The 26554-nt window shown below is 39.3% G+C and overlaps 4 protein-coding genes and 1 long non-coding RNA gene across 9 annotated transcripts; 3 read left to right on the top strand and 2 right to left on the bottom strand.

Annotated features, from left to right (window-relative positions):
• Positions 1–9022: 9022 nt before the first annotated feature.
• On the top strand, positions 9023–11650 carry hmox2a (heme oxygenase 2a). 4 transcript variants are annotated; one of them, XM_026198149.1, is made up of 6 exons: positions 9023–9131; positions 9425–9525; positions 10044–10161; positions 10251–10742; positions 11132–11255; positions 11361–11650. In XM_026198149.1, the coding sequence occupies exons 2-6, from the start codon at positions 9455–9457 to the stop codon at positions 11486–11488; spliced, it is 933 nt and encodes a 310-aa protein (XP_026053934.1). In that variant the 5' UTR covers positions 9023–9131; positions 9425–9454; the 3' UTR covers positions 11489–11650. The 4 variants fall into 4 exon arrangements, with proteins under 4 accessions (XP_026053934.1, XP_026053935.1, XP_026053936.1 ...); XM_026198150.1 differs by having other exon boundaries at positions 9036–9131; positions 9389–9525; XM_026198151.1 differs by having other exon boundaries at positions 9059–9131; positions 9422–9525.
• An 89-nt stretch (positions 11651–11739) lies between these two features.
• LOC113039964 (uncharacterized) lies at positions 11740–13601 on the bottom strand. The gene is made up of 3 exons (XR_003275107.1): positions 13019–13601; positions 12800–12918; positions 11740–12430 (listed from the first exon to the last, which is right to left on the bottom strand). It is a non-coding gene; the product is annotated as an uncharacterized LOC113039964 (long non-coding RNA).
• Positions 13602–13972: 371 nt separating this feature from the next.
• tmem186 (transmembrane protein 186) lies at positions 13973–16246 on the bottom strand. Its single transcript, XM_026198147.1, has 2 exons — positions 16237–16246; positions 13973–15003 (listed from the first exon to the last, which is right to left on the bottom strand). Exon 2 carries the CDS (start codon positions 15001–15003, stop codon positions 14383–14385), a length of 621 nt encoding a protein of 206 aa, XP_026053932.1. The 5' UTR covers positions 16237–16246; the 3' UTR covers positions 13973–14382.
• Positions 16247–16491: 245 nt separating this feature from the next.
• On the top strand, positions 16492–21340 carry gde1 (glycerophosphodiester phosphodiesterase 1). Of its 2 annotated transcripts, none has more exons than XM_026198145.1 (6): positions 16492–17138; positions 17731–17906; positions 18009–18114; positions 18769–18861; positions 18950–19161; positions 20486–21340. In XM_026198145.1, the coding sequence occupies exons 1-6, from the start codon at positions 16887–16889 to the stop codon at positions 20631–20633; spliced, it is 987 nt and encodes a 328-aa protein (XP_026053930.1). In that variant the 5' UTR covers positions 16492–16886; the 3' UTR covers positions 20634–21340. The 2 variants fall into 2 exon arrangements, with proteins under 2 accessions (XP_026053930.1, XP_026053931.1); XM_026198146.1 differs by having other exon boundaries at positions 17118–17244.
• A 1310-nt stretch (positions 21341–22650) lies between these two features.
• Positions 22651–26432, top strand: mcrip2 (MAPK regulated corepressor interacting protein 2). Its single transcript, XM_026198143.1, has 5 exons — positions 22651–23052; positions 23200–23269; positions 24169–24302; positions 25638–25739; positions 26073–26432. Exons 1-5 carry the CDS (start codon positions 22998–23000, stop codon positions 26141–26143), a joined length of 432 nt encoding a protein of 143 aa, XP_026053928.1. The 5' UTR covers positions 22651–22997; the 3' UTR covers positions 26144–26432.
• Positions 26433–26554: the final 122 nt, after the last annotated feature.

The raw sequence follows: 26554 nt of genomic DNA, 5'->3' as shown, positions 1-26554 counted from the left end.
AGCTTTCAGCGGAGGAGCTGGTGAAGACGCCCCGGAGCAGCCGAGTCGAACATCATCCGCACATGTGCGCAGAACAGATCCAGCTGGAGGTGAGTGAGGGGGTTTGGTTAAAAACACTTTGTAGGTGTTAACATAATAAACCAGGGCTTATTCTGACAATACATGGCAACTGATGTTGCTTAAGAGACTCGCTGAAGGCCCGTGGGCTTCAAAGTCTCCATGCGGCAGCTGAGTAAATACCATGAAGGAAACCAGGGGTCACGAAAGAGGGAACGGGATGGAGGCATGATGAGAAAGATGGTAAACGCAAATGTGGGGTTATCTATATGAATTACCATGAATCAAAGCATTTAGTAAGATCAAAAGAGTCTGGAAGCATAATTTATCATAACTGCAGGTAATATGACACTGGATTAGGGAAAATATCTAGATATGTATTTTAACGGCAATTTTAAGTGCCATGAGAGACAAAAACCAGCCGTGGCCCTTAAAACACAATCAGCAGTTAAAACAACGGTGATTACTGAAATAATATTGCTGCATATGACCCATCACATTCCTAAAAGCACATCTGCATTTCAGTGAGAAACTCAGTTTTGTCTTTCTAGTGCTGCTTGAGTGAGCCAGAACAAAAGCCAGAACAAATACTTCAGAGTTTTTACATGCTTCACTCGTCAAATACCGTCAGAGCTGTCAGTGATGTAAAAGTCACGCTAATTCACCATGATAGGAAGCTCTGGGGTCGAAATCAAATAAAGTCTTGTGTGTAGAGAGACCTCACAGTAGATAATCTGGGCAGTGTAACTCGTGATGTAAAGGATTCAAGCAAAACCACTTGTAGTTCTGGTCTATTTGGGATTTCAACTGGGAAGTGAAGAGCTGAAGGGCAATGTTGTTGCAGAATGATCAATAATCCCTCACTTGTGCTTGAACTATCACACAAATCATGTGTTTGACAGTATATAAAAAAGGTAGAAATAAAGAACATTTAGTGATTTTTTTCATTGGCATTTTCCCCAATTTATTTTCCTCATTGGGATTTAGTCCATGAACCAAACCAACTACCTGAAAACTGTATACAAGGTGCAAGACTGTGTACTCAACAGCTTTAATGAGGGAAAGAACTACAATCCCATGAATCACTGTCAGTACATATGTATATTCAAAAATATTTACGCGTTTTGAGAGCATGAATCGATTGTTATTTGTGTGGCTTCATGGGAGTGCGAACTCATGGCTTCCGCATAAACGTATCGTATCGTATCATAAAAAAAAATCACTTTTCCTATGGGATTAAATTCATAATATGATAATAAAGTTGTAGCATTGCTGATTAAAGCCATAAAGAAAAAGTTGCAGCATTAGATTGGTTCTTAAAATTATATAACTATTTATCAGTTATAAATATCATAAATGTTTTTTTATATGCCACCTAAGTATATTTATGCATCTTTTGAGCAATGTTTCTGATGTGTTCTTCATTAACATGAACCAAAAATTAACATTTTTTACAGCATTTATTATTAATCTTGGTTCAAATATAAATATATACTAATATATTAAGAATTTTATATTAATCTACTAATAATTTAATAATTATTACAGTAGTAAGAATTTGGACCTTAAAGTTGCCCTTAACTTTATTTAGTCCATTAAATTATTCAATATTTTAATGCATTAAAATACGTTACATAAAATGTTATATGCACATTTTCAGTTATGTTTTAAATATTTACTTTTATACATAAGTGCCACATCTAACCAATACAATGTTACAATGGTCACTCAATCTAGATTTCTTCACTACGTCTTGAAGGCCATGAAAAGCAACTCAGGTCTCTGCTCTTAAGAATCAAGAGCTGTTTACCTGCATCAGTGTTTACCAGGGAAAGTCCACTCTCTCCGCAGAGACTCACTGATCAGTCAGATTGGGAAGGAGGTATCCTCATGGGTTTTGAGCACAATGAGCTATTGGGTGTGTAGTGTGTGAGTGGTTTGTGTGTGTACCCCCTAACGAGGCCAGTGCCGCCAACCGAGACTCTCCGGAAGCATTGGCGACTGCAGCACAGTGACAGCAGGAGACAGGAAGAGCCACAAATACAGGAACACACAGTAAAGCAGAGACACAGAGCAGACACAGGGAGTAATGAGAGGAGAATCACACGTCCAACAATCAGAGCCAGGGGGGAATATGGGACCGAGGGAGGGATGCTGTAAAAAGACATTTGTGTTGAGTATAGAATAGAGTCATGGCATAGTGATAGTGCAGGTGCTTAAACCATATAGTTGTCAATCTGCCTGCATCACATAACAACCCAATTCCTTGCTCCTACTCATATAATCGCAGTCTTTGAATGATTTTTACCTGGCAAGAGCGTATTAAAGAGGTATTTAAATAGGGTTCTGAGTCAGATGTTTATACCAGAATATCATAATGCCACTAAGGAACCATTTAGAAACCAACAAAAACCACCTACAAACACTGTGGCATTGAGTTAACATGAGCAAATAGCGTAGACTTTTTTTTTTAAGAAAATGCAAATATTTTATATTATATTCATGAACTCTTATATTAAATAAAATAAATAAAATGAGATAAAAATGCAATGTTATATTAAATGTTAAATATAATATTGCATAATATTAATGTATTTAACTTAAAATGAAAAATTACAATAAGACATGTGGCTCTACCTACCAAGGTTTTGTAGTTAACTAAAGCCATTAAACTATTAAAAACATTTGTATTGACTGAAATTAAGCTGGAATGGAAAATAAATATTAAATTAAAAAGTATTATAAAAGAACATTTAAAATGTTGCCTTATTGCAACTAATGAAATAATTTCACTTTAAGTCGAAGCACTAAAATGAACTGGAAAAATAAATTTAAGATAAAAATTGGCAAAGAAACTAATATATATATATATATATATATATATATATATATATATATATATATATATATATATATGTATATATATATATTAACCTAAATCAAAATTAATACTGAAAATATACCAAATAAAAGCAGATTCAAAATATTAAAAGAAAATATAATAGTATATAATACTAAAATAGCATTGTGATCCACAAATGCACGAAGCAATAAAATACTGGAAATAAATCACAAATAAAAAGAACTAAAATAAATCCATTTTAATAGTAACCTAAATTAAAAATACAATATTGAAAATATGAAAATAAAAGCCAATTTAATATATTAAAGAAATGCCAAACACATGACATCACACACACTTATAGATGATGATAAACATGCTCTCATGCTTACTCATGTTCGGCAACAATTCTTTGCACAGAAATGTCAGTCAGACTCAGCACACAAATATGTGCATTCAAACCTGAACACACATCGACTGCCCTTGAGAACAATGTTTAGCAGCAGTTGTGCATTACTGGCAACACAATCACTGGACCACACAATGGATCCGTGTCATAATTTAAGTTTGAGTCTAATGACACACCATCTATGAATAAACAATTGTTTCCACTGCTGTATATTGTGCTAACGGTATGTGTCGCAGGAATCCCCCAGGGCTTTGTCCTCAGTCCCATACAGTTCTTGTAATGGTCTATAACTGGCCCTCTGTGGCTCGTTTACGCACGGGGAACCCGGATCACTTACTCCCTGAGACCTGCTATCGGAAATCAGCCGCCAAACACAACATAACAAATCAACTTTATCACCATAAACCATGTTCATGTCAGATTACAGACTTTGAGAAACAGATTGAGGGAGTCAAGGAACAGGGTAACAGGAACCATGTAAATTGCAAGAGAGGTATTGTCACATGTGTGTATGTGTGTGCATATATGTGTACAGAACAATTCGAGCCAGTCTGGGTGTATTCACAATGAACCCCCTGGTGGGACAGAGGCCTGGGCTGGAGCGATTCAGACATACAGTTCGATCCCTTTATCCGGTCTGGAGAACAGACCTGTAGTCACCATACATCTGCTGATCTGCAAGTTTAAAAGGATAGTTGGGTGGAAAAAAAAAATGTCTGTCCTCTTTTTCCTACTCTTACGACTTTTTCTAACTTTCTTTTTTCCATCTTACAAGAAAAGGAGATAATGTCGTATTGCATCATGCCAGGTTTGACACTTAACACAACTTTTTTATAGAATGTATTAATTTTAGGTTAGTCTATAATTCACATTTTTTTTCTGCTTATAATTATATATTTTATAGAACCATTAAAAGATGACATTATCAAATGGTTATCAAAAAAAAATAATTTTTATTCATAATACCTTATTTCTAGTTCTCATAAGATCTCTGTATTTCTTCTGAATGTTCCTATATATCAAACCAATATAAGATAATTAATTGTCCATGTAACCGTGAATTAAGTTTGAGAAGGTATATTAAATAAATTTAAACCAGACCAAATAAGGCAATTTCTACCAGATAGATTCTATCTTTAAGATTATTCTCATAATGAAAAAGAATGAAACTGATACATTCATAATTGAAGAAAAAGAGAAAAATGGAAGGGAAAACAAGTGAAAAACGTTCTGCTGAGGATTCTCAAAAATAGCAGGTTTGGATTCTTAAAGGATGACTCCCAAGTGAAAATGCAAGGGAAAAAATGGCAGCAGTTCAAACAGGAGACTATATGAACTCCAAAAATCAATTTAACAGACGTTTGGCATGTTAAACAATAACTCCCCAAATGACAACTGTCCATTGTCTATTGTATGGAGATGTCTAGCTTAGCTCGTTTAGTGAAAATATCAGCACACAGAGTACTATTACTGGAAAAAACACTGACTCAAAGCTCAGCTCATTATTTTCTAACAGTCCCATGTATTATGTCTTATGTCCAGCACAATGCGTGTAGTAAAACACTTTAAAAAAATCTAAACTAAACAGCTTTGAATAGAATATCAGGAAAACAGAGAAAATTCCAAACCAGAAAAAAACTTTATAACCCAGTTACATTTTAAGAAATATTTGAAATATACACTGATCAGTCACAACATTAAATAAATACACTGACAGGTAAAGTGAATAACATTGATTATATTGTTAACAGCATCTGACAAGGGGTGGGCCATGTTACACAGCAAGTGAACAGTCAGTTCTTGGAGTTCATGTTAATTTGACAAGAGCCAAATAGAGATGGCTAGATGATTGGGTTAAAGCATGTCCAAACCTCAAACCTAATGCAGCTGGTTAGTACCAACACCAAAAGTGGTGCAAAGAAGGACAAACGGTGAACCAGCATCAGGGTCATGGGTAACTAAGTCTAACTGATGGATGTCTGTTCTGATCACACCAAAAAACATCAAAAGCACCTATAATGGGCATGTGAGCATCAGAACTGGACCATGGATCAATGGAAGAAGGTCACAGGGTCTGAAAAATCACATTTTCCTTTGGATCAGATGGATGGCCCAGGATGTATGCGTACTCTGACCAATGTTCTTCAGGGAAACCTTGGGTCCTGCCATTGTATGTAGATTGACTTTGACACCTACCTTTGTCACATCATTGTAGAACACATACACCCCTTCAAGGCAATGGTGTTCCCTGATGGCAGTGACCTCTTTCAAAAGGATGATGCACCTTGCCACACTGCAAACATTGCACGGTTTGAGCAACATGACTAAGAAATTAAGTTGTTCCCCAACAATTTCCCCAAACCTCAATCCGATTGAGCCTCTATGGGTTGAGCTAGACCTACAAAACACCTTGCAGGATCTGCTGCAAACATCTCAGTGCCAAATACTTCAGGACAGACAGATATATTCGTAAGATTTACAAACTTGTGTTTGAACCATCTACTATAGTATCTACTATAAATTCAGCATATGAAACAGTTACAAGTATTACACTTTAAGACAAAGTAGGGACACATTTATAACCTCTATCCATTGTTACCATGATGCCTGTCAAAGATGACAGACCGGATATTTTTTAAGAAGGACTGTAGACAGAAACATTAGTGTTGGCAGGTGTCTATGACAGTTGGGAAACCTTTATTTTCTTTTGCGGCGTACTCTGTTACTCATGGTTGATATATGTCTGTGTAGTGCATCTGGTGTTCAACAGGCCTCAGGGAAACGCTCGTGCACGAAAGCTGTCAGCAGGAGCCGTTTTCCACCCGGTTCATAACCCGATCCACTCTTGAGAGTCATTCGTTGCCTTGCATGCGTGTCACAATACAATCTCTCGATCTTAGAGGAAACTGTTAAAATCGTATCTAAGAACCATTTCCATGTCCCACCTGCGATTATGGGCCTTGTATATTTAAGTAAAGCATGCAGCCATGCCAACCCAAATGTTTAGAAACCCTCCAAATGTCCAGGACACAATCGTCTGCAACACAATACGTGAATGGTGTCTTGGTGTGCAAGTTTTGTTTGCGTGTTTCAGTCATGGATTATTCATCATTAGTCAACGAGGAGCTGAAGTTTGTGTGCCCCTCGAGGACTCCACTCTTTGCCCCTCACCTGCATTTGGTAATGAGGGAACGAGGGACGTCCGAGAAGAAACGCCAAGCTGCAATCACAGTACATGCCGGTCTGATGCAAACACTTTCCTTTCTTTGTTATCCAAACTGTTTCCTCCGCGCAGCACGAGGCATGTTTCTAATTATAGTCCAGCGGAGAGACACAGCAAGCTCCCGTCAACACGTGATTCATGGTGCAGGTGACCCAGAGACTCTTTCCTGGGACGTCTGAAGGAGAAGAACTTGCGGGATTTACTGTTGCGAGACTCGTTCAGACTCTACTGCGCTAAAGGCGCTACTGTAAACCATGTTTTATGCATTATTACCTTACTTACTGGTAATACCTGCGGATTTGAACAAACCACTCAAATTGAAGTTATCCTGCAAACCTGAATGAAGTCACTCAAAACAAATGTGGCCTGTTTACACTGTAGCTTATTCTCTAAATGTTAGGACAACAAAACAGGTGACAAATCCCTCTGACCTCTAATAAAAATACAGAAATTGACAAAAAATGTCTTAAGGGTAGACCCAAAGTTAACTTTATATGAAGTCCTGCAACACACATGGCTCCAAATCCAATTCATATCCGATTTACTTCCACATATGAATCGGGCTTGAAACCAATTAGAGAATATCCGAATCCATGTGCATTCCTCCTTTCTTACACGTTTGTGGGTCATATCTGATCTGCGCCACATGGGAGGAAAAAACTGGAGTTGGCTCACTAGAACCACATAATGCAAATGCGAATCAAAATCAGATGAACATCAGCTTGACCATCATCCAAATCTGCTTAAATCACCTAAAACGGCTTCTTTTTCAACAAAATCATCTCTTGTAATAGGTTCAGCCTGTTTTGCCCAAAGTAAATGCTCCACAGCTTTGTCACACCCTTGTTGATTATTTGACTTAAACTGTTCATTGGAGAAAACAAGGGGAAATCCTAACAGACAGGAAGGTTCTCTTTTCATAAAACCGGACTCAAAATGGCACTGCCAGAAATATTCAGGCTAAAAAAAAACAATGCAAGGGCGAAATATCTGGATGACAAATTTGAGCCTCGACGACTCAACGGTGGACTAACAATTGATCAGAATGATGTCACCGGCACTATTATCGACCGAAAGTATACTCCTGTGATACGTGTACCGGAATTGAGCCCGCGGTGATAATCACTCTGGAGTCCCAAATATGCACATAAACAAAGGAACTCGCATTGAATATGAAATAGCACAGCGGTGAAGTCAAGGCCAAAGCAATATTGTTGATCTCAGGAAGCTCTTCCCTAATAAACACTGAGGTGGGCGGTCATCACGGGCAGCACAAAAGTCAAATTGGGCTTCGGGAGCACTTCAAGACATAAAAGAGCTATGAAGGTGCCAAAGGTCTTTTCAATACTCGGACGTTTTGTAGAGGGAAAACATCTTTGTTCCTTTGTTTAAGTGGAGCGGCTTGTCTGGTGGTCCGATCTTAGGTGTATCATAATGGTATTGTATCCTTATGTGCAGGTCACACATGCTCAATCAAACACATGGCAGGCTGCTCCCATATTACTAAGAACACACTGACATAAATAGAGGGAAGTACTACAGATCACTATACGCTTGGGGAAAATATGACTTCCTGATTATGTAGTAGGCTTATATGCTGATAAAAGATGATAAATGTGTCTGGCATATGTGCTTCCTACATCCCATTCAATGTTATGCACGAGAGGAAACTTTTTCATGGTAAAAAATATATTGGGGTTAACACGAGAACCATTAAGATCTTATAAGCTGTGGGCCTTTTTGCGTTCTGATCAGTTTTTAACAGCAGATACGGGTTTATTAAAGATTTGTGGTCAAAAGTTGCATTTTCGCCTCAGCCAAAATAAAATGGAATCGATTTTTGCGGGTTTTTTTGTTTTGTTTTTTAAGAAAATGGCAGTGTTGCTTGTCAGTGCAAAACTCACCGTCACGAGGTGGACTGAGGAGGACTTTACCCAAACACTCTTCAACTGATGTTAAAGGCTTCTGACGCGTTTTGTTAAAGTGTTCTGGACGACAAAAAAAAAAAAAAAAAAAAGGCCCACCAAAAGTCCTCTATGAACTAAATCTGCTGCATATCTACGTACAGGTGATTTATTTATTTTACTCGTTTTTAGCGCCCGCTGCTTGATTTGAGATATTATCTAGTTTTTACTGACATCTATTGGTGAAAAGTGAAACGCACCTAAAATTAAACACTTAGGCTATTATATTATATTATATTATATTACAACTATTCGTAATTTATTTAATCTTTTATTTATTTAGCAGACACGTTTATTTAAAAGCATACCGTTTGAGCTACAGAGGAAAGACGTAACACTTCACAGATCTAGTTGTCACACCAGCTTTCAATTAAACAGTAACAAATTTATTTTAATAGAGAGAGAGAGAGCGAGAGAGAGATGTATACACATGATTAATGGATATACGTGAGGTTTAATGCTGTGTTCGCAATCGCTTAATCGTTCACCCATTCCTATGAATGAATGGACTTACGTGATACGTGACATACAGCGCGTCATTCTACTTCCTGTTTGGAGGCGGGCCTAGTTCTGTAAACATTTACACAACGTGATGTGAACTGCAGCAGACTGCACACCGTAAACATCGCAGAGCAGGTAAAGTACAGTATAAACGCGCTCCTGTTTTAAATGATTGAGCAAAGCGAAATCCTATCGGTACGTACAGTGTACAAATTAATATAATCAGCTACATAAACGTGACTGTCATAAAAAGTCAATGTCACGAGTGTTGTTGTTGTTGGCCGCTCGTGACCAATGTCACAATGGACACAAGCTGCGCAATTAATATTAACACCAGGCATGACATGATGATTATGTATGTATTAAATATGTTTGCCCTTGGTTGGTTGTAGTGTCATCTTCAAGACTTGCCTTTATTTATCAAGCAGAGGAGAACCAGACATAAACACAAACAGTTCATGATGGCTGCAGATTCAGTGTCCAACGGAGGAGAAAACATCATTACTGACAGTGACGATGATACGCTCAGGTACCTTTCAGTGTTATTACTACTAATAAAAAAGTAATGGTTATTAAGAAGCTGTTAAGAATGCATCCACATGGGCCTTGTCCTGACTTGACAGGCTTGTCAGTATGTTTACAGTTTCAAGATGCACTTGTTTTAAGGGTGCATCAAGTTTATCCAAATTCAAAAGTTTTACACCTAAAGAAATGAATAGCACTTTAAGTAAAAAAGAAAGTATGTGTTTACTCGCATGGGATGAAGACTGCAATCTGTTCAAATTGAAATACAAGCACTATTTAAGGCTGGACTGCAGCATAACACTTCTGAACAGATAATAATAATAATAATAGGCATCATACACCAGCTGACTTTGTAAATTGTTACAAATGGGGAATAACATGGCATCATACACAAAATGACTTGTATTTCAACAATGGCATTAATAAAGCTTTAGCTATTAATTTAATCTGCCTCCAAGCCAGTAGGTGTCAGTACAGAGCATAAATACTTTTCATCTTCATCTCTCTCTATCTCTCTTTCAGTCCTGATGACCTGTCGGAGGTGTTAACGGCTGGAACCAAGGAGTCCCACGACAGAGCAGAGAACTCGCCTTTTGTCAAGGACTTCCTGAGGGGTCGAATCAAACGAGAACTTTTTAAGGTGAATCTGGCGTTCATTGACTTTCGTAGAGTTTGGTGAAAGAGCCAGTCTTGTTTTGACCTCCATTCTGTTGCTATTTCGTCCCCCAGCTCGGCACAGCTGCCCTGTACTATGTTTATTCTGCCATTGAGGAAGAGATCGAGAAGAACAAGGAGCACCCTATGTTCGCCCCGCTGTATTTCCCCTCTGAGCTTCACCGGCGAGACCCCTTGGCCAAAGACCTGGAGTATCTCTACGGTGAAGACTGGGAGAGCAAGATCTCCTGCTCGGCAGCCACACAGCCTTATGTGGAGCGCATTCATGAGGTGGGACGTGACGATCCCGCTCTTTTGGTTGCACATGCTTGGACCCGCTACATGGGTGACCTGTCAGGAGGGCAGATTCTGAAGAAAGTGGCTCAGCGGGCTCTAAAACTGCCCCCCACTGGTGAAGGAGTGAAATTCTACCATTTTGAAGGCATCCACAGCCCCACGGCCTTCAAGAGACTGTACCGCAGTCGCATGAATGAGCTGGAGGTGGATGCTGAGACCAAGAAGAAGCTGCTAGACGAAGCCAACCTGGCATTTAAATATAATTTGGATGTAAGAGAATGATCAAATATGGCTTCCTCTTTTGATCCAGATCTTTTTAAAGGAACTTGTTAATGCAAAATGTACTAACCATCAAGCCATCCAAGATGCAGATGAGTTTGTCTCGTAATCCAAACAGATTTGGAGAAATACATAACTTGCTCACCACTGGATCCTCAGGAGTGGATGGTTGCCGTCAGAATGAGGCTCCAAACAGCTGATAAATGACTCTCGTTCTGACGGCACCCATTCACTGCAGAGGATCCATTGGTGAGCAACTGATGCAAAATTAATGCTAAATATCTCCAAATCTGTTCTAATGAAGAAAAACACTCCTCTACATCTAAGATGGCCTGAGGGCGAGTCATTTTTCAGCAAATTCTCATTTTGACCTTCATTAGGTATTCACAGAGCTGCAGGAGATTGGGAAGGATATAAAAGAGGAAGTGCAGGACATTGGCTTCCATGCACATGGGGATATGGGTGGAGACATCAGTAAATGCCCCTACTATGCAGCCAAGATGGGTGAGTTGTTGTTAGTGAAACTAAATTTATTAATATGTAGTTTTATATTATGTATATTTAAGAAGTTTTGTTGTTTTAACTCAACTGCTTCCCTTTTCTGTCTAGCGGTGAGTGGAAGCACGGCCCATGCATGTAATTTTGCCAAGATGCTGCTTGGCCCGTCCACAGTACAGGTGATTCTGGCCACGTGTGTCGCTGCTGCCGCTGGATTGGCTGCTTGGTACCTCATGTGATCACCTTTACCCGAGTCAGCCAATCAGAAATGAAAATAGCAACAGCTGGGCTTCAAAGTGGAGCTCTTTCACTCACTAGGCCACTTCGTGAAAATATTGCTGCCGATCCATGCCCCAAATCTGTATTAAATACATTGCTTTTAAAGGAGATATGACATTCTTTATCCCGTTTTCATTCGCAGTCAAGAGTGCAAGCACACTATTAAGGGCATGCTAGAAGACACTGGAGCTGCTTAGAATTAAACTATTAATGCAAGAACTGTTTCTTTGACCATTTGTGATTGCAGTTGCACTTTGTAATACACAATGTCACAAATACACAAAGAGTGCCGTTTCTTCAGATTTCACCAAAGCACAAAAAGCAGAGCAAAGAAGGGAGTGTTTGTCTTTAACTAAAATATTCAAATATTTATCTGCTACACATAAAAGTAACTGCAAGTCATTTTATAACGTATTCCTAAACCATGTAATTAATGTCAAGTACACAGAGTGTGGCTTTATGACCAACTGAAAACACTCTTCCTCACTCAAGTTTACTGAAACCTATGTTCACGTCTTTTATGGCTTTCCTATAGGTTTCGTTTTTCAGGTGGTCTCCCAGTGTGGTTAAGTAGAAGGTTTTGCAAACTTCTTGAGGTTACCCAAAGCTGTTATTTAGGCAATAGTGAAAAGTCCTGTTGCGTCTGCTTGGACGTCCCATCATGAGACGCGTTTTCAGTGATTGGGTAACCAAGTGAAATACAAAAGCCAATTTGTCGCTCTGTGACATGTCCTTATAGGCGTCAAATATTTATTTTCTTCTAACATACGGGATCTTCTTCGTACATTTCTTTGCACAGGTACGTCCACAGGGTTTGTCCATTTTTGGTTTCCTATTTGTACCGGACAGGATTCTTCAACCTTGTATGGCATTTCATCTTCTCCGTTCTCACTGTATGTTTCCTGTTTAACAGAATTAATAGATTTTAATAGACTTGACTCTGAAAGCGCCAAGCACCCACTGTGCAGTTCGTTGATCACTGATATAAACAGATTGAATTGGCTAAATCTAGTGCTGAATAACACTGATATTAGATTTACCAAATTAGATTATAATTCAAATAGGGGTTGTTGTTTTTTTCAACCGTTTTTGTTTTAAATTAAACACACACCATTTATGTATAGCAGTCACTACAATAAAACTTGTGAGATAACCGTAAGCAACAATGAGAAACTAATAAAGCTACCTATCACTTTTACTCTCGTTTCCGGACTGGATCGGAGGGAAGTGAATGACCTCAAATCTTCAACTGGACATTGTTTTGGACTTACATGGTTAGTCTCTGTGACCTCAGAAACCCTGTTTGCTTCGAGATCTTGCACCATCCTCATAATCTTCTTCTGCTGCTCCATGAGAATTTCTTGTTTAGATAATATGTCACGGAGAAGTGCTGAAACAAACACAGGAATTGCAAAGTTGACCACACTACTAATGCTATGAAATGAGCATTACACTTAAAGCTCAAATTTCAAAATTTGATTCTCATTCACCAGTGTCGATTTGACAGATTATCTTGGATATATCAGGTGCAGTACATGCCAGATTGTCCCGTTTGTTTTTTTAAAGGCAGCAGCCATTTGCTCTAAGTGTAAATAACAATTAGATAAGTAAAAATAACATTTTCTTAGCGATAGATGCTGTTTAGACTAAGTGCAAATAGCGATGTTATTTGCACTAGATGTAATCTATAGGTGCTAAACTAGGTGCTAGCTATAGATTCCACATGTGACACCATGTAAAAAAAAAAATGCCGGGATTTTCTGCTATTTATACCACTTATTGCAAGTAGTGGCAATTATCTCCTCCTTAGCACTTTAGTAATTATAAAACATTATGCAATAATAACGTATGGAGTGTCTGATCGATTGAATCAAAAAGACTATAGCTTGCATTTCACTATCTACGTCACTAGAGCTGCTGTTTATTGATCGTCTTCTGTAGTGTCGGTTTGCCCAATCATATGTTGGTGGGCGGAGTTACTCTAATTAACCTCTGCCAACAAGGTGGGCTATTTGCAATGTTTATGGATGTATCAAGGTGAAACTGGTATTAAGACGGAGGATATAATCAATTCATGTTCGCTTAAAGCCTCTGCTTCTTTGAACTGAATTACTGAATTAGTCGCTTCACATTAAACAGCATTTATCGCCCGTATACTAATTTGAAGACTTTGATTTATATCAAACGTAATAAAGCACAAAGCTAATTGTGATTTATCGGATGGGATGTGTAGTGTTCCGTTCATTAACTGAAAACAGGACAGACCGAGACCCAGCCCTTCCTTCACTAGCAGTGAGTAAATGTTAGAAAATAGAAATTAATCTTACAGGTTATGGACGGGTCATAGCTTGAGAGGTCTTTTCTCTGGGGTCTAGTGGTATCGTATCGCAAGCCGTTTTAGCATTTAAAACGTTGTTTTGACTACACAAAAGAGATGCATGATGCCAAACAAGACCACTCATTTATTCACTTGTCCACTTTCACAGCCCCATTGTGTAAAGCTGCAAAAAATACACAATTTCAAACTTGTATATTTGCTATACTTGTAGAGCAACCATGGTATATTAATCAACTGTGTTCATTTGTGAAGATTGTCATTCAGTTTTGGGAAGGTTACTTTTGAAATGTAATAGGTTACAAGTTTATAGATGACTAGTTACCAGATTTAAAGATGTAGTCTATTTCAATTACTTCAGTTGTATTAGAAGTTATGTAGTTTTACTACAGCGCTCAACACTGAATACTGTCAGACTTTCCAAAATTTTAACATAACATCTTTATTCGTCACTTAAATTACAAGACAGTATCTAACGGTCCATGACATGAGAAAAAGCAACAACAAGAGGAAGTAAATTCATGACAAACTCCCAAAAACCTTCTCAAAAGCCCTTCTGTCCACCACTCGTCCCAGTCTGGTGGAGAAGTACATGGTATCAGAACAACTGTAGCGCTTCAAACGCAGGATGGGCTCTCCTTTGGCGTCCCCAGACTCTCCCAGAGTCATGACATCTGACACGGGCACGTACATGTCCCGTCTGTGACCCCAGAAGGTCAGGTGCGACACCTTTAAGACGGTCTGCGTTGAGTCCAGATACATCATGCCCACCACTCGTCTGACGTAGTGGCTTATGGAGTACAGCATGACGCCGGCGAACCCGGCGATGCCTGTGGAGTAACCCAGCAGCAGTCCTGACGCCTGTCCCTGCAGGTAGAGGTAGTACACCGCCGGCAGTAAGACCACAGTGATGCCCGTCTGCATCAGCTTGAGTCTAGAGAGCGCCCGCAGGCCTTTGATAGCCGGAAAAGTGTAAATTGGACTGTACTTCCTTGAGACGAGGTCAGAGGAGAAGGACGCGGGTTGGATCTGTACGGTGTGTGTGACTTTGATGGGCATCCGTCGACCCACATACTGTCCCGCACGATGACACCCATAGAGAGGAAGACGGGAAACGCGGATTAACCGTGCGGACATCATCTGAGGAGACAGTAAACATGGTAACAGTTAGTGATGGGCGCTTGCGAAGCACTGCTTCGTGACGCTTCGAAACTTTTGTGGATCGTTGGTTTCTAAACGTTGGCTCAGAGTGTAAGTACCGAAGTCATGTGGATTTCAGTAAACGAGGCTAAATTTTAATGGTTTGCCATTGAAGGGTGAATTTTGTGAGCCTGTGAATCATAAGAGTTCATTGAGAGCAGCTCCCAGCGGTGAACCATTTCACCAACGCATATGGGTTTTACTTTGAGTAGTCAATAGTGTCTTACTGGCCTCGTTACAAGCTTTCCATAAAACAAACAAAATAAATAACCGATAGTTATACAGACAATTCATATTAAATTGTGTTTTTATTTATTTATTATATCATTTGTTGTATTATACTTAAAAGAAAAATTTTGCAATGAATTTTTAACTGTCTTTTTCACATTTGTTTTTACCAGTATTTGTCAAGCGATTCCAAAGAGTGAATCATTTTGCGAAGCATTTGATTCAATTGATTCGAAGCTTCGAAAAGGTTCATTTTCCCGTCACTAGTAACAATAGTTATAAAAAAGACAAACGCTTAAAATTGACTAGATAATAAAGCATGCTTGCTCAAAAATAAATACATTAACCACGTTTATCATGTGGGTATAATTAGAGTAAGATACTGGCTGTCAAGGGCAATCCTTATGTGAACTCAGATTGAGGATATTTGCTGAAGAGTTTCAGGCTTCTACATATTCGATAACGATACACAAATGACAGCAAAACAATTCAATAAAATGTAGTAGTGTCAACAATTTTTATGCAGCTTTGAAAGCACTTACATCTCCACACAAGGATCAGTGCATTGCCCGGTGCTTCTGTGAAGCGGGAGACTAAAAGACAAGACAGTCAGCGGAACTTCAAAATAAAGGTCGCAATTAAATAACTTTAAGTGAATAATTTATATACTTTTGAAATGTAAAACTGTTTTTAATTGTTGAATTAAATTAATATAACTATATTATATTTTAGTTGTCTTTTTATTTATTTATTATCATCCTTTACACGGGGATTTAAGTCAAACAATCCTTGTTATGAACTTAGTTTAAATAAAAGGCATTTGCAACTCGTATTCTAGGCAGCTAAGATATAATAATGACAAAGAAAATACACAAAACAAATGGCCAAAATAAGTGACTTAAATGTATTAAAATATAGCAATATATTCATTTTTAATGCACTTACATCTCCACACAAGTTCAGTGCATGGAAATAAAAAGTTCAAAATAAAAGTCTCTGAGTTGGTATCGCAATGAAATAATTTAATATAAACTTACTCAATTGTACATGTTTTACATTCTAATAATAATAATATAAATAAAACGTGAAATTTACTTATAATAGGCCTAACCAAACTTTCTTTTTTGAACGCAATGAACTTTTATGTCATAGTCAAGTTGTTATTTTCTACAGTAGGAAGTTTCCACCAACTGGCATTGTGTCAGTTATTTAATGGTAGAGATCTTGCGCTCTTTTTTCGTCCAGCGGCGTGAATGGTTATTGACATGCACTGTAAATACATTTACTATCTGTTAATGCTGTGTATTGTGCTGAGGTCAAACTGGTCACGCGAGCAGTTTCGTAATACATCCGTGATGTCATAACAATGACGACAGCTCAGTGACGCAAGCAGGTTGGTGACACAGATGTGCAGCAATGAATGGCTCCAGACTGAACTAGTGTCAACATCTGGATGACTAGACGCTCGCGATGCGGATATCATCCGAGAGCAGCGACGCTCGTATCTTATATTGATGCTTCGTGTTTATTGATCACAGGTCGATTATTGGCGGTGATAGCGCTCGTGCGTTCGTAGCTAGGCTCGCGGTCTCGTCATGCTTCAGCTGGGAGATGAGCTCGCGCTGTTCTCGGTTGTCTTCGTCGTGGTTCTGCTGGGAACCAGGAGCGCCGTCTGGCCCACGGTGCTCACGGCCTCTCTCTACCTCTTTCTGGTGTTGTTCCGGTTCCCACAGGTCCCCCCCAGCCGGGCCAGACAGGTTCTCCGGCCCGCATCCGGCGCGTCAGCGGTGGCGCACCGCGGCGGAGGACACGACGCCCCCGAGAACACCATCGCTGCTATACGCGCGGTGAGCTTCACCATGCGGCCTTCTCTTCCATGATTTAGTGCTCAAATATGTTCTGGGTTTTCTTCTACTTGTGGCAGTATTGATTTAGCAACTCAAATTCAGAAATGTAAGCTTATTGTTTTTTGTGTTTTATTGTATTTCTGTGAGCTGAACTGAGATGCTAAAAAGGCATATATATATATATATATATATATATATATATATATATATATATATAGATTCATGTATGTTTTTTTTTTTTTTTTTTTTTTTTTTTTGCCATTCCTAACTTCTCTCTCATTTTAAAAATGCATTCTGTGTGAACGGCCCTTTATCCAAGATAACTTGATAACTTTAAGTTGACTGTTTGCAAGTGATTGGAAGGGCTAACATTTAAGTACTTAATATTCTTTAACTGCACACTGGAAAAAAATGTCTTCTTTCGTTTTTTAAATCGCCAGCACGTTCTTTAACCTCAAAAGCTAATTTCTTGTATTTCTTGTACCTTTGGCACAGTGTGAAAGCATTGCATTAACTCAGGTTGTGTGGTATTATATCTCACCCCATGCACTGGTTTCTTCCTCTAACGATGACTCTCATTTCTCAATGAAAGGCGAGTGAGAATGGAGCCATGGGTGTGGAGCTGGACCTGGAGTTCACGGCTGATGGGGTTCCCATACTGATGCACGATGACACCGTGGACCGAACCACGAACGGATCGGGGCCACTGAACAAGCTGCTCTTCTCTGAATTGCGCAAACTGGACGCAGCGGCCAAACACAGACTCAGGTTAGACTGGAAGACAGTCAGCATTGTTTCATACATGGGGTTTAAATAAGCAAGACTGAGTTAAAGACAGCAGGTGGTATGTTTCCGTTGGTTTGCGAGCAGTGAGCGTTTCCGAGGTGAGAGGGTGCCAACGCTGCAGGAGGCTGTAGAGGAATGCATCAAGCGCCAGCTGACCGTCTACTTTGACGTGAAAGGGCATCCAGATGAGGTACTGGCAACTGTCCATTATTGGTGGCACTATTTCTTGTCCATTGGTTTTTTGGGTGTTTCTATGTGGAGCACTGGCTGTAGTGCAAACAAAAATCTCACTGGATTATTACAATTAATGGCAAAATTAGGGATGCACGATAATATCGGCACAACATCGGTATCGGCCGATAAAAGCTTAAAATGACCATTATCGGTATCGGCCGATATGAATATTTCTGCCGATGAGCCAAACCGATATTCTCCAAGTGAAATAATTGACCTGTTTTTCAGATGTGAATGTCTGTCTACATTTGTAAAATAATAAATTTATGGTAGAATCAGTACAGAAGAGATACATGGATTTCTCTTCAGTAAAATTAAAGTTTAAATTTATCAGTATATATTTGTATATATATCGATATCGGTATCGGCATCGGCCAAAATTATTTAGAAAATATCGGCATATCGAATATCGGCCAAAATCCAATATCGTGCATCCCTAGGCAAAATGGATGTGTGGAAATGTAAACCGATATTTCCTACTGACACACTACAGCAAAAACTGACTTGACCTGGTGGAAATACTAGTGTTTTAATAATTTTGGCCACCACTGTGTGATTCTTGCATTAGGAGACTAAAATATCAATGCTTTCATGTATCTGTTTTCCACAGGCAGCTGCGGCACTGAAAGAGTTATTCCAGAAGTATCCGGTGCTCTACAACACAAGCATCGTCTGCTCATTTGAGCCCAAAGTCATCTATAGGGTAACACAATCCAGCCCGACTGCACTTGATGGGATCTGCATTTCCTCCTCTCTTCTGATATAAAGGTGTATTGGCTGCTCTGTTCCAGATGCGGCAGGCGGATCCTAATGTGGTGACCGCACTGACCCATCGGCCGTGGAGTCTGAGCCGGTTTGGCGATGGGACGCCGCGGTTCTCGTCCGCGTGGAAGCACCACTGGATGCAGGTGCTGGACGTGCTCCTGGACTGGGCCCATCATCACCTGCTGTGGAACCTGTGTGGAGTCTCCGCCTTCCTGGTGCAGAAGAACTTCGTCTCGCCGTGAGTCACCATGTCATTAGTGCTGCTTTTAGATTCTCATTATGTGCTTTACATGACTGTAAGGTGTTTAACACACCTACCACAGGTCCTAAAATAAATTCTGCATGTCTGTCAGTAACCGCTCAAATGGGAGTTGTATTAAAAGTGACACTGTGTGGTTGTGTTTAAGCACTGACTATTATCCTTGACCTGCGCTACACCACCCTAAGAGCCCGCACACACAGAACGCGTTTTTCCTTTCCAGTGCGATACTTTGCCATTGTTTTTCTATGTAAATACTCACTAGACTTAAAGACAAATTTAACTTTTACATTTAGTGCCGCTTATCAGTGTCAGTTCAGGAACAGTGGACCAATCAGAAGACTCTGGAGGCGGGGCAAGCCAGTATCTAGCTATCTATCATTTGACTAAACATGCTAACGACAGTGTAGATGAGGATCGTTTTCATTTTAAAATGCCATTTTAAAACTAAAATGCACTAGTGTAAGCAGGGCCCAAAAATGGCAAAGAATAGTGCTTAAGTGCACAAATTGGGACACACATAATGTCTTGAAAGTACCAGTCACTTCTTGATTCTGTAAACATTCTAATTAAATTTTTCCTAATATTAGTATCTTATTGGTGCGGTCAAATGTTCACCTGGTTCCCTTAACAAAAAACCATTGGCATTGGCATTTTTCCATTGGCTTTTTGGATTACCGCAGAAAATATGCTCAGTGGCCAACAAAAGTTGATGATACTTGCATGTTTCGTTCATAATAAATGTTAATCTTTACAAAACAAAACAGCTCTTCTTACTTGTGAAAGTTAATTATATCTGCCAGAAGTAAAATGCTGAATGCACGCTACAATCTAACTACACCATGGTCACATGACTTCACCATGTTTGAGTTAGCCATTGTTCACAATTGCCTTTTTAAAGAAAAGCCTAACATTTGAATAAGAGTTTGAATCCCGCTCCCTCTCTCCTCACAGTGCTTTCCTGTTGTCTCTATCTGCTGTCCTATCTATAAAAAAACAAATGATTAAATAAATAGAGCTTGTGTTCACCACAAAACTTACTTCAGGCATTCAGTAAAAAACGAAAACATTGACTTCGGGACAGTGGAACGGGAAGTTGTAAAATGCTAAGCTGTTTCTGGGTTTACAACTCATTCCTGCAGCACTCTATACAATAAATACATGTAGTTGTTTTTTTTTTTTTGAGAGAAAAAGAAAAAATGAAGAGCAAGTGTATCAGTCTAAGACCATTCAAAGCTGATCGACTCCTCTCCAGTGTAGGAGTGTGTCTTGCACGTTTAAACGTTCACTGTTTTCCCCCCAGGGACTATGTGCAGTACTGGGCGGCCCGAGGTGTAGAGGTGGTGGGCTGGACGGTGAACACGGCGGTGGAGAAGCAGTACTACCAGCAACTACTGAAGATCAACTACATCACTGACAGTCTCGTAGAGGACTGTGAACCTCACTACTGAAACACCACACTGTACAATCGCTAGTTTAAGCCTTTTAATATTCAAGCTACTAAACCGTTCTGCTTGACTCGAAATATTGAAGTATGTGTCTGTAATGAACTGCTCTGATTTAGGCAGCATGCTGTAGAGACTTGAAACTTACAGGGTAACAGAGTGCTTTCATTGTGTGAGATGTATAATACGGGAGATAGATATATCTCAGTGTTCAAATGTACTGTACACACACACTCAGGTGAGCCAATTTGACAATATAGGTATTACGTTATTATTTTATTTCCATTTTAATGGCATGACATTTATGAGGAAAGTAATTATTCAGTAGACCTGATACTTTTTTTACTGCTACTTTGAGTAGAAACAGCATTGGATAAATTGTGTAACTACAAAGTATTCAGGCTAATGTATGGCTTTTCTCTTATTCATGAAAGAGAGATAGTTGTGTATTCCTTCCTATTTGGGTTCATTTCATGTTTAAAGGTCTGGTGTTGATAGCTGATGAACTTGTTAAACTACACTCTGTAGTCATACCTACTTTAAGAGGGGTCAATAAACGTATAAGCAATAGGTCTTGATCTGAGGTAAGATCTCAGGCAGCTATCAGACACCAACCTTACATTTGATACATAAATACTAATTCAGGATAACAGCATGCTTTGGTTTTCTCTGGTGTTATTACTTAAATAAAAGTATTAAGTTATTAATTAACAGCCATGTTGTCCCAGTAGTTGCATTTGAAGGACTGTTGTGTAACTATTACCTCAGAGTGACTCAGGGTTTTCTCATTTTTATCTCGTTATAATCAGTAATATTAGTTTACAGAGTGAACGGTGTAACTTCAGTACATGTATCGCAGATCAGCGAGATTAACTGAGTGGTTTGACCCACGCAAACTGTTCATGTGTACCAAAGTAAAGTCTGTCTGGCAGCTTCCCCACGTGTCTGCGTGAAGCGCGTCGCAGCTGCGCACGATTACGCAACCCGTGGTCTCGTCTTACTGTACACTTTAAACAGTTTAATATGTTTGCGGACATGTAGGAACATATGTTTAGATTGTACACAAGAGCGCGTGGTTTCCACGAGGTGCGTGAAGCGTCGTGGCAGCTGCACACATTTCTTATCAACCTAGTTTTTCATCAAAACGCACCAAATTTTGCTCTTTAAAAAAAATATTTGGCTACTTTTAATAATTTTGCTGTAAATAATAAAAAGGCAAACGCCAAAAAAAAAAAAATATATATATATATATATATATATATATATATATATATATATATATATATATATATATATATATATATATATATATATGTTAACACCTTGTTATTAGTTTGTAGCTGCGCTTGTTGATCAGATCAGTTGAAAAAAGTATACATTATTAAGTTGTAACCTGAAAACACAAAATAAAACAATGCGTCATTTTAAATTCAGGTAAAAAAAATTAAATAAATAAAACTGTAAAATAAGTACAGAAAATTCCTTAAAAATTAACACAATATATTGTGCCATATTTTACAGACGTCTCCGAAAGTGTAGCATACCAACTACCAATGCACTTCTTAAAAATATAATTGTTCATAATGTGTAGTTTTGAAAAAAATAAATAAATAGATAATAGCGTTTGCTAAATGAGAATGAAAATGTAAAATAATCATGTATTTAAAAATATTTAAAAATCTGAATGTTATTATATTTATTTTCTTAAAGTTCTACTAACAAATCTAAATAAACATTTCAAATCATATTCAATTTTTTTATTTATTTTTGCTGAGATTGGAGTGATCGGGACCTGTTGCATAAAGATTGCATAAAAAGACTGTATTTTTTCACATACATGGTTATATGGAGAGCATGTGACCAATGTAAGTGAAAACAAGACAGGCTCATCTGAGTTAGTCTGACATTGTCCATCGATTTGGTTCAAAATGAGTCTGACCAGCTGAAATAAGCCTGGCCTGTTTAGATGGTACACAGAGCCGCTGTGGGGGGTGTCCGCCGGGTGACTGGGTCAAAGGTGACCCCGGCTGTGCATCGCGGGGGCGTGCCGTGACGTCACGGAGGAAGGTGGCGATCTGAGCGTCCGAGATTACAGTAACCGTCCAGAACAAACCAGACTAAAAGAGCTCAGAAAAGTTTCCTGCACGCCGGATTCTCCGCGAGTGACCCGCGACGCGTGATCAGGGCAATACACGCTGCTCACCTTGACTGACCTTACACAGGCTCGCTGCAGGAAACACACAGCAGCTCTGCGCTCATCTCCACGGTGGCTGCGTCGCGTCGCGTCCTCTGGCGTGCATATAACCGTGACACTCGCGCGCACCGGTGGATCCTCCGTGCCCGAGGGGTTCCTCAGAGACCGTCTCTCACATGATGTACACAATCACCAGAGGTCCCAGCAAACTCGTTACGCAACGGAGGACAGGTACAGTTTGACCAGCATGCGTCACATTACTGTATGCGCGGTGCATCATTTATTTAACGCTAATACAGTAGATATTGGAGAATAACCACGTGCTTCTATTTAACATTGTTATTGGCGTTACGTATTGACAGATGTTGTTTCTTGCAGGCCCCACGCAACAGATTGAGAGCAAAGCGAGCGAACTGAAGCAGAAGCAGAGCCACTGGCTCGTATCGGAGTAAGTGATAATATCATTTACACCTAACGTTAATACCTGAGCTCAGATTGACCTCTTCACGTGAGCTCGCTCGCGCCTTTAAAAACACCCCAACGTCGCCGTCTCGTTTATAAGTTAAGCACACTTAAAAGTATCCGTAGCGAACGAGCTGGCCTCGTTTGTGAACTAGGAGGTCCCGTTTTTACCGAAGTCGCTCGTGTTTCTCTTGCGCCGTGTGACCTTGCGAGTGTGCGCGTGCTCGCGAGAGCGCGTGGACCGTCGGCGTGTTTGAAATTCGTGTCGCGGTTGTATTCGTATTTATTCCTGTATGTATGGGTTGGTTACTAATCTTTTGGTGTTAACGTTGTATTATAACGCGAATACATTATTGTCACAGCCCCTCTTTTATATAACGTTACCCGCACAAGGACCTTGTGCTGCTTAATTTCTAAACTGGAAGAACCTGTCGCGGGACATTTTACGACAGGCGTCGCGTTTGTGTCTGTCATTCGCGTGTTTGAGATTTCTCTTGTTTAATTCATGTCGCTTGTCTTGCCGATAATAATAAACAAACGGCTTTCATAACGCGTCGCTGTTACTATAGAAACGACGTTGCGTAAGGAACGTTATTTGGAATTAAAGGAACAGTTCACCAAAAGAATGCGCGTTCGTTCATCGTTCGAATCCTGCGTGAATGTTTTTACATGTTAAAGAATGTACTCTTTTTCAAGTAATGCAGGTGCATGTTTATTTAAATTAATAGAACGTTACAGTTCCTTTTATTTAAATGTAAATTCTGCAAATGAGAGATTAATGCACTGTAAAAAAAAAAAAAAATATATATATATATATATATATATATATATATATATATATATATATATATATATATATATATCATATTGATCTATTGTTTGTAGTTCACCAGCTCCTAAGATTGTGTTTCACCGGCTGAACGGAAAGCGCTTCCACAGATCGACCTCTCCAAAAGCTGAAAACACCAGTGAGGGCTTCACCCCAGCACATGAGGAAAATGTTCGGTTTGTTTATGAGGGTGAGTTCATTTCCAGAACAGCAGTATTGTTTAATCCTCGACCTTTGAGACCTTGAGGAGGGCCAAGCAGCTGCCGTGACCTTAGTGAACTCTGAAGTGTCCAAGGCTCTCACAGATGTACTTGGGGGAGTGAGTTGAGCTGAGTTGGTGTGAATAAGGTCAGCTGGTGTGTTTGTGTGCAGGCCAGGCTCCTCCTCCAGCGGCTGATGCAATGGCCCTCGAGGACAGTTTTTAGGCTCTTCTGTATTGAGGCTTGATGTTTTCTTAAACTGCATCACAGTCAATAGAAGAGAGCTGTGCCATCGGGTGAAATCCTGCAACCGGTTTAGGGAGTGTATAGCAAGCTATTATAACTGGTACAAGGTGTCCAAAAGTTGCCAACGAGAACATGTTTTTTCTAGATCTAAACCGCTCTTTTGTTGTGATGCATCGCATTTGTCGTGTTTACACAAGCAGTATTTTGGGGATAGGACAAAACATGTCCGTTTAGTTTGTATACCTCTCTATTAATGTTTAGGACTCGCTCAGGCTTCACAATGAGCCATTCATTGAAAAGATTCACCTCAAATAAATGATTCACTAACAGATGAGACGTCACCATGACTTGCAGATTTGAATCCACACGAGAGCAATGTATAAAGAGTTTCTGCAGATTTGATGAAGATATATGTATGATTTAAGCCATTTAAAATCAGTTACATTAACTGAAAGGGAGCATAATATGTGAATCGATTTTCTGAATGTAGATGTCTAGAAAGCACAATGTATTAGCAACACTTTAAAGTTTGAAATCCAGTTTCCTACAGATGTTCATTACTTTCTGTTTAAGTTACTCGCTTTACAAAAGAAGCATGTTTATGGTATAAGAATAACTTTAGCAATGTCTTCTAATGACGCTGCACAAAGAGACACGATAGCAAGTCTTGTTTTGTGACAAATCAGCAACTCAATTCAAAGTTAAAACAAGTTTCATACTGCACTGACAGATACCAGTTCTTTGATTTAAGTGTAAATGCACACTTCTATTCATTTTTATTTTTTTAGATAACCAGACTTCTTTTTGCATCTCAAGTAAATGTTTAGATATTTGTAGCTTTTTATTTATTTAATTTTTGCATAGCATGCAACATTTAATCCCATGATTGTATTGTACTTTATGCTCTGATTTAAGATCTCTCATTTGTGGACGATTGAATGGAGACCTATAAGACCCACAGAAACCGTGATGTAGCGGCTAAACTACTTTAGCAAAGCATAACAAACGAGTTAATTGTACATTATGTATTTTCACTGTAGTTTGTAGTTTTATACTGAGACAATATCTTATGATTGCAGCTTGGCAGGAGGTGGAACAGAAGCTCGGAGAGGGATCAAAGCCGGAGAACGGGAAAGGCCCGGTGCAGTACGCGGAGAGAAGCCCCAATCCCGGCATGAAGAGTCAGTCCTGGGACCTCTGTCCCGTTTACTTTCTTTAAGCGCTGAAGTAACCTGATGCCTCGGTTTCTGCTGACTTGTTCTCGTTTTGAAGGTCTCCTCTGTCTTTAGGATACAAAATTCAAATATTCCAAGTAAAAATAAAAATCATCGTTTACTCGCCCTCATGCCATTCTAAACCTGTTTTAATGTGTTTCTGGAGCACAAAAGGATCTGTTGTGAAGAAAAGCTGCTTCCACGCTACAAAAGAGGGAAAAAAATTCCACATTTTGTGTGCTGTTGTTAAATTCAAATATGGTAAGATCTCAGAGAACTCACCCAGTCTCTGTTTTCCAGATTTTGTGCCTATTGATCTCGAGGAGTGGTGGGCCCAGCGTTTCCTGGCCAACATTGCCAACCTGTCATGACAGGTGCATGATGGGGCATGAGATGTGGCTGAGCGGTCCAGTGCAGCTCCACTCTCCTGATGAGCTCAGGTGATCATGCCAGAGATTTGCACACTTCCTGTGGAACTGTTTGCCCAGCCAGACCCGGACTCTCTCTCATGCACACGGAAGATGATCGGAGATTTTTCTTCTGCTTTTCTCTCTTTGTTAGAATGTGAAATGTCTGTTTTTCTCGGCAGATCTTTGCAAAAAAAGTGATGCTGTAAAACAAACAAACAAAAAAAAAGTCCAGTAAAAGTTTTTCAAGAAATCTTTGGTATGTGATTTCATTCAGCGTTGCTCATGTTTTGATATCATCGGGTGCAACAATATTTATGGGTCATATTTTTTAATGTATTCTTTCTTATAACTTTAATTGCTAATTTAAAAAAC

This window comes from Carassius auratus, chromosome 22 (assembly GCF_003368295.1).
Source record: "Carassius auratus strain Wakin chromosome 22, ASM336829v1, whole genome shotgun sequence".
Lineage (NCBI taxonomy): Eukaryota > Metazoa > Chordata > Actinopteri > Cypriniformes > Cyprinidae > Carassius > Carassius auratus.
The sequence above is the reverse complement of the archived record's forward strand: the minus strand, read 5'-3'. Positions and strand labels throughout refer to the sequence as shown.

Excerpts from the sequence above, each read along its gene's own strand:
- hmox2a (XM_026198148.1), top strand. The coding sequence starts at position 9,165 with ATGATTGAGCAAAGCGAAATCCTATCG. Across the intron at positions 9,192-9,424 it reads AGCAAAGCGAAATCCTATCG|AGGAGAACCAGACATAAACA; the intron begins GTACGTACAGTG and ends TTTATCAAGCAG. Across the intron at positions 9,526-10,043 it reads AGTGACGATGATACGCTCAG|TCCTGATGACCTGTCGGAGG; the intron begins GTACCTTTCAGT and ends TCTCTCTTTCAG.
- tmem186 (XM_026198147.1), bottom strand. The coding sequence starts at position 15,003 with ATGATGTCCGCACGGTTAATCCGCGTTTCCCGTCTTCCTCTCTATGGG.
- gde1 (XM_026198145.1), top strand. The coding sequence starts at position 16,887 with ATGCTTCAGCTGGGAGATGAGCTCGCGCTGTTCTCGGTTGTCTTCGTC. Across the intron at positions 17,907-18,008 it reads GCGGCCAAACACAGACTCAG|TGAGCGTTTCCGAGGTGAGA; the intron begins GTTAGACTGGAA and ends GTTTGCGAGCAG. Across the intron at positions 19,162-20,485 it reads CAGAAGAACTTCGTCTCGCC|GGACTATGTGCAGTACTGGG; the intron begins GTGAGTCACCAT and ends TTTTCCCCCCAG.
- mcrip2 (XM_026198143.1), top strand. The coding sequence starts at position 22,998 with ATGATGTACACAATCACCAGAGGTCCCAGCAAACTCGTTACGCAACGG. Across the intron at positions 24,303-25,637 it reads TGTTCGGTTTGTTTATGAGG|CTTGGCAGGAGGTGGAACAG; the intron begins GTGAGTTCATTT and ends TTATGATTGCAG. Across the intron at positions 25,740-26,072 it reads CCCCAATCCCGGCATGAAGA|ATTTTGTGCCTATTGATCTC; the intron begins GTCAGTCCTGGG and ends TCTGTTTTCCAG.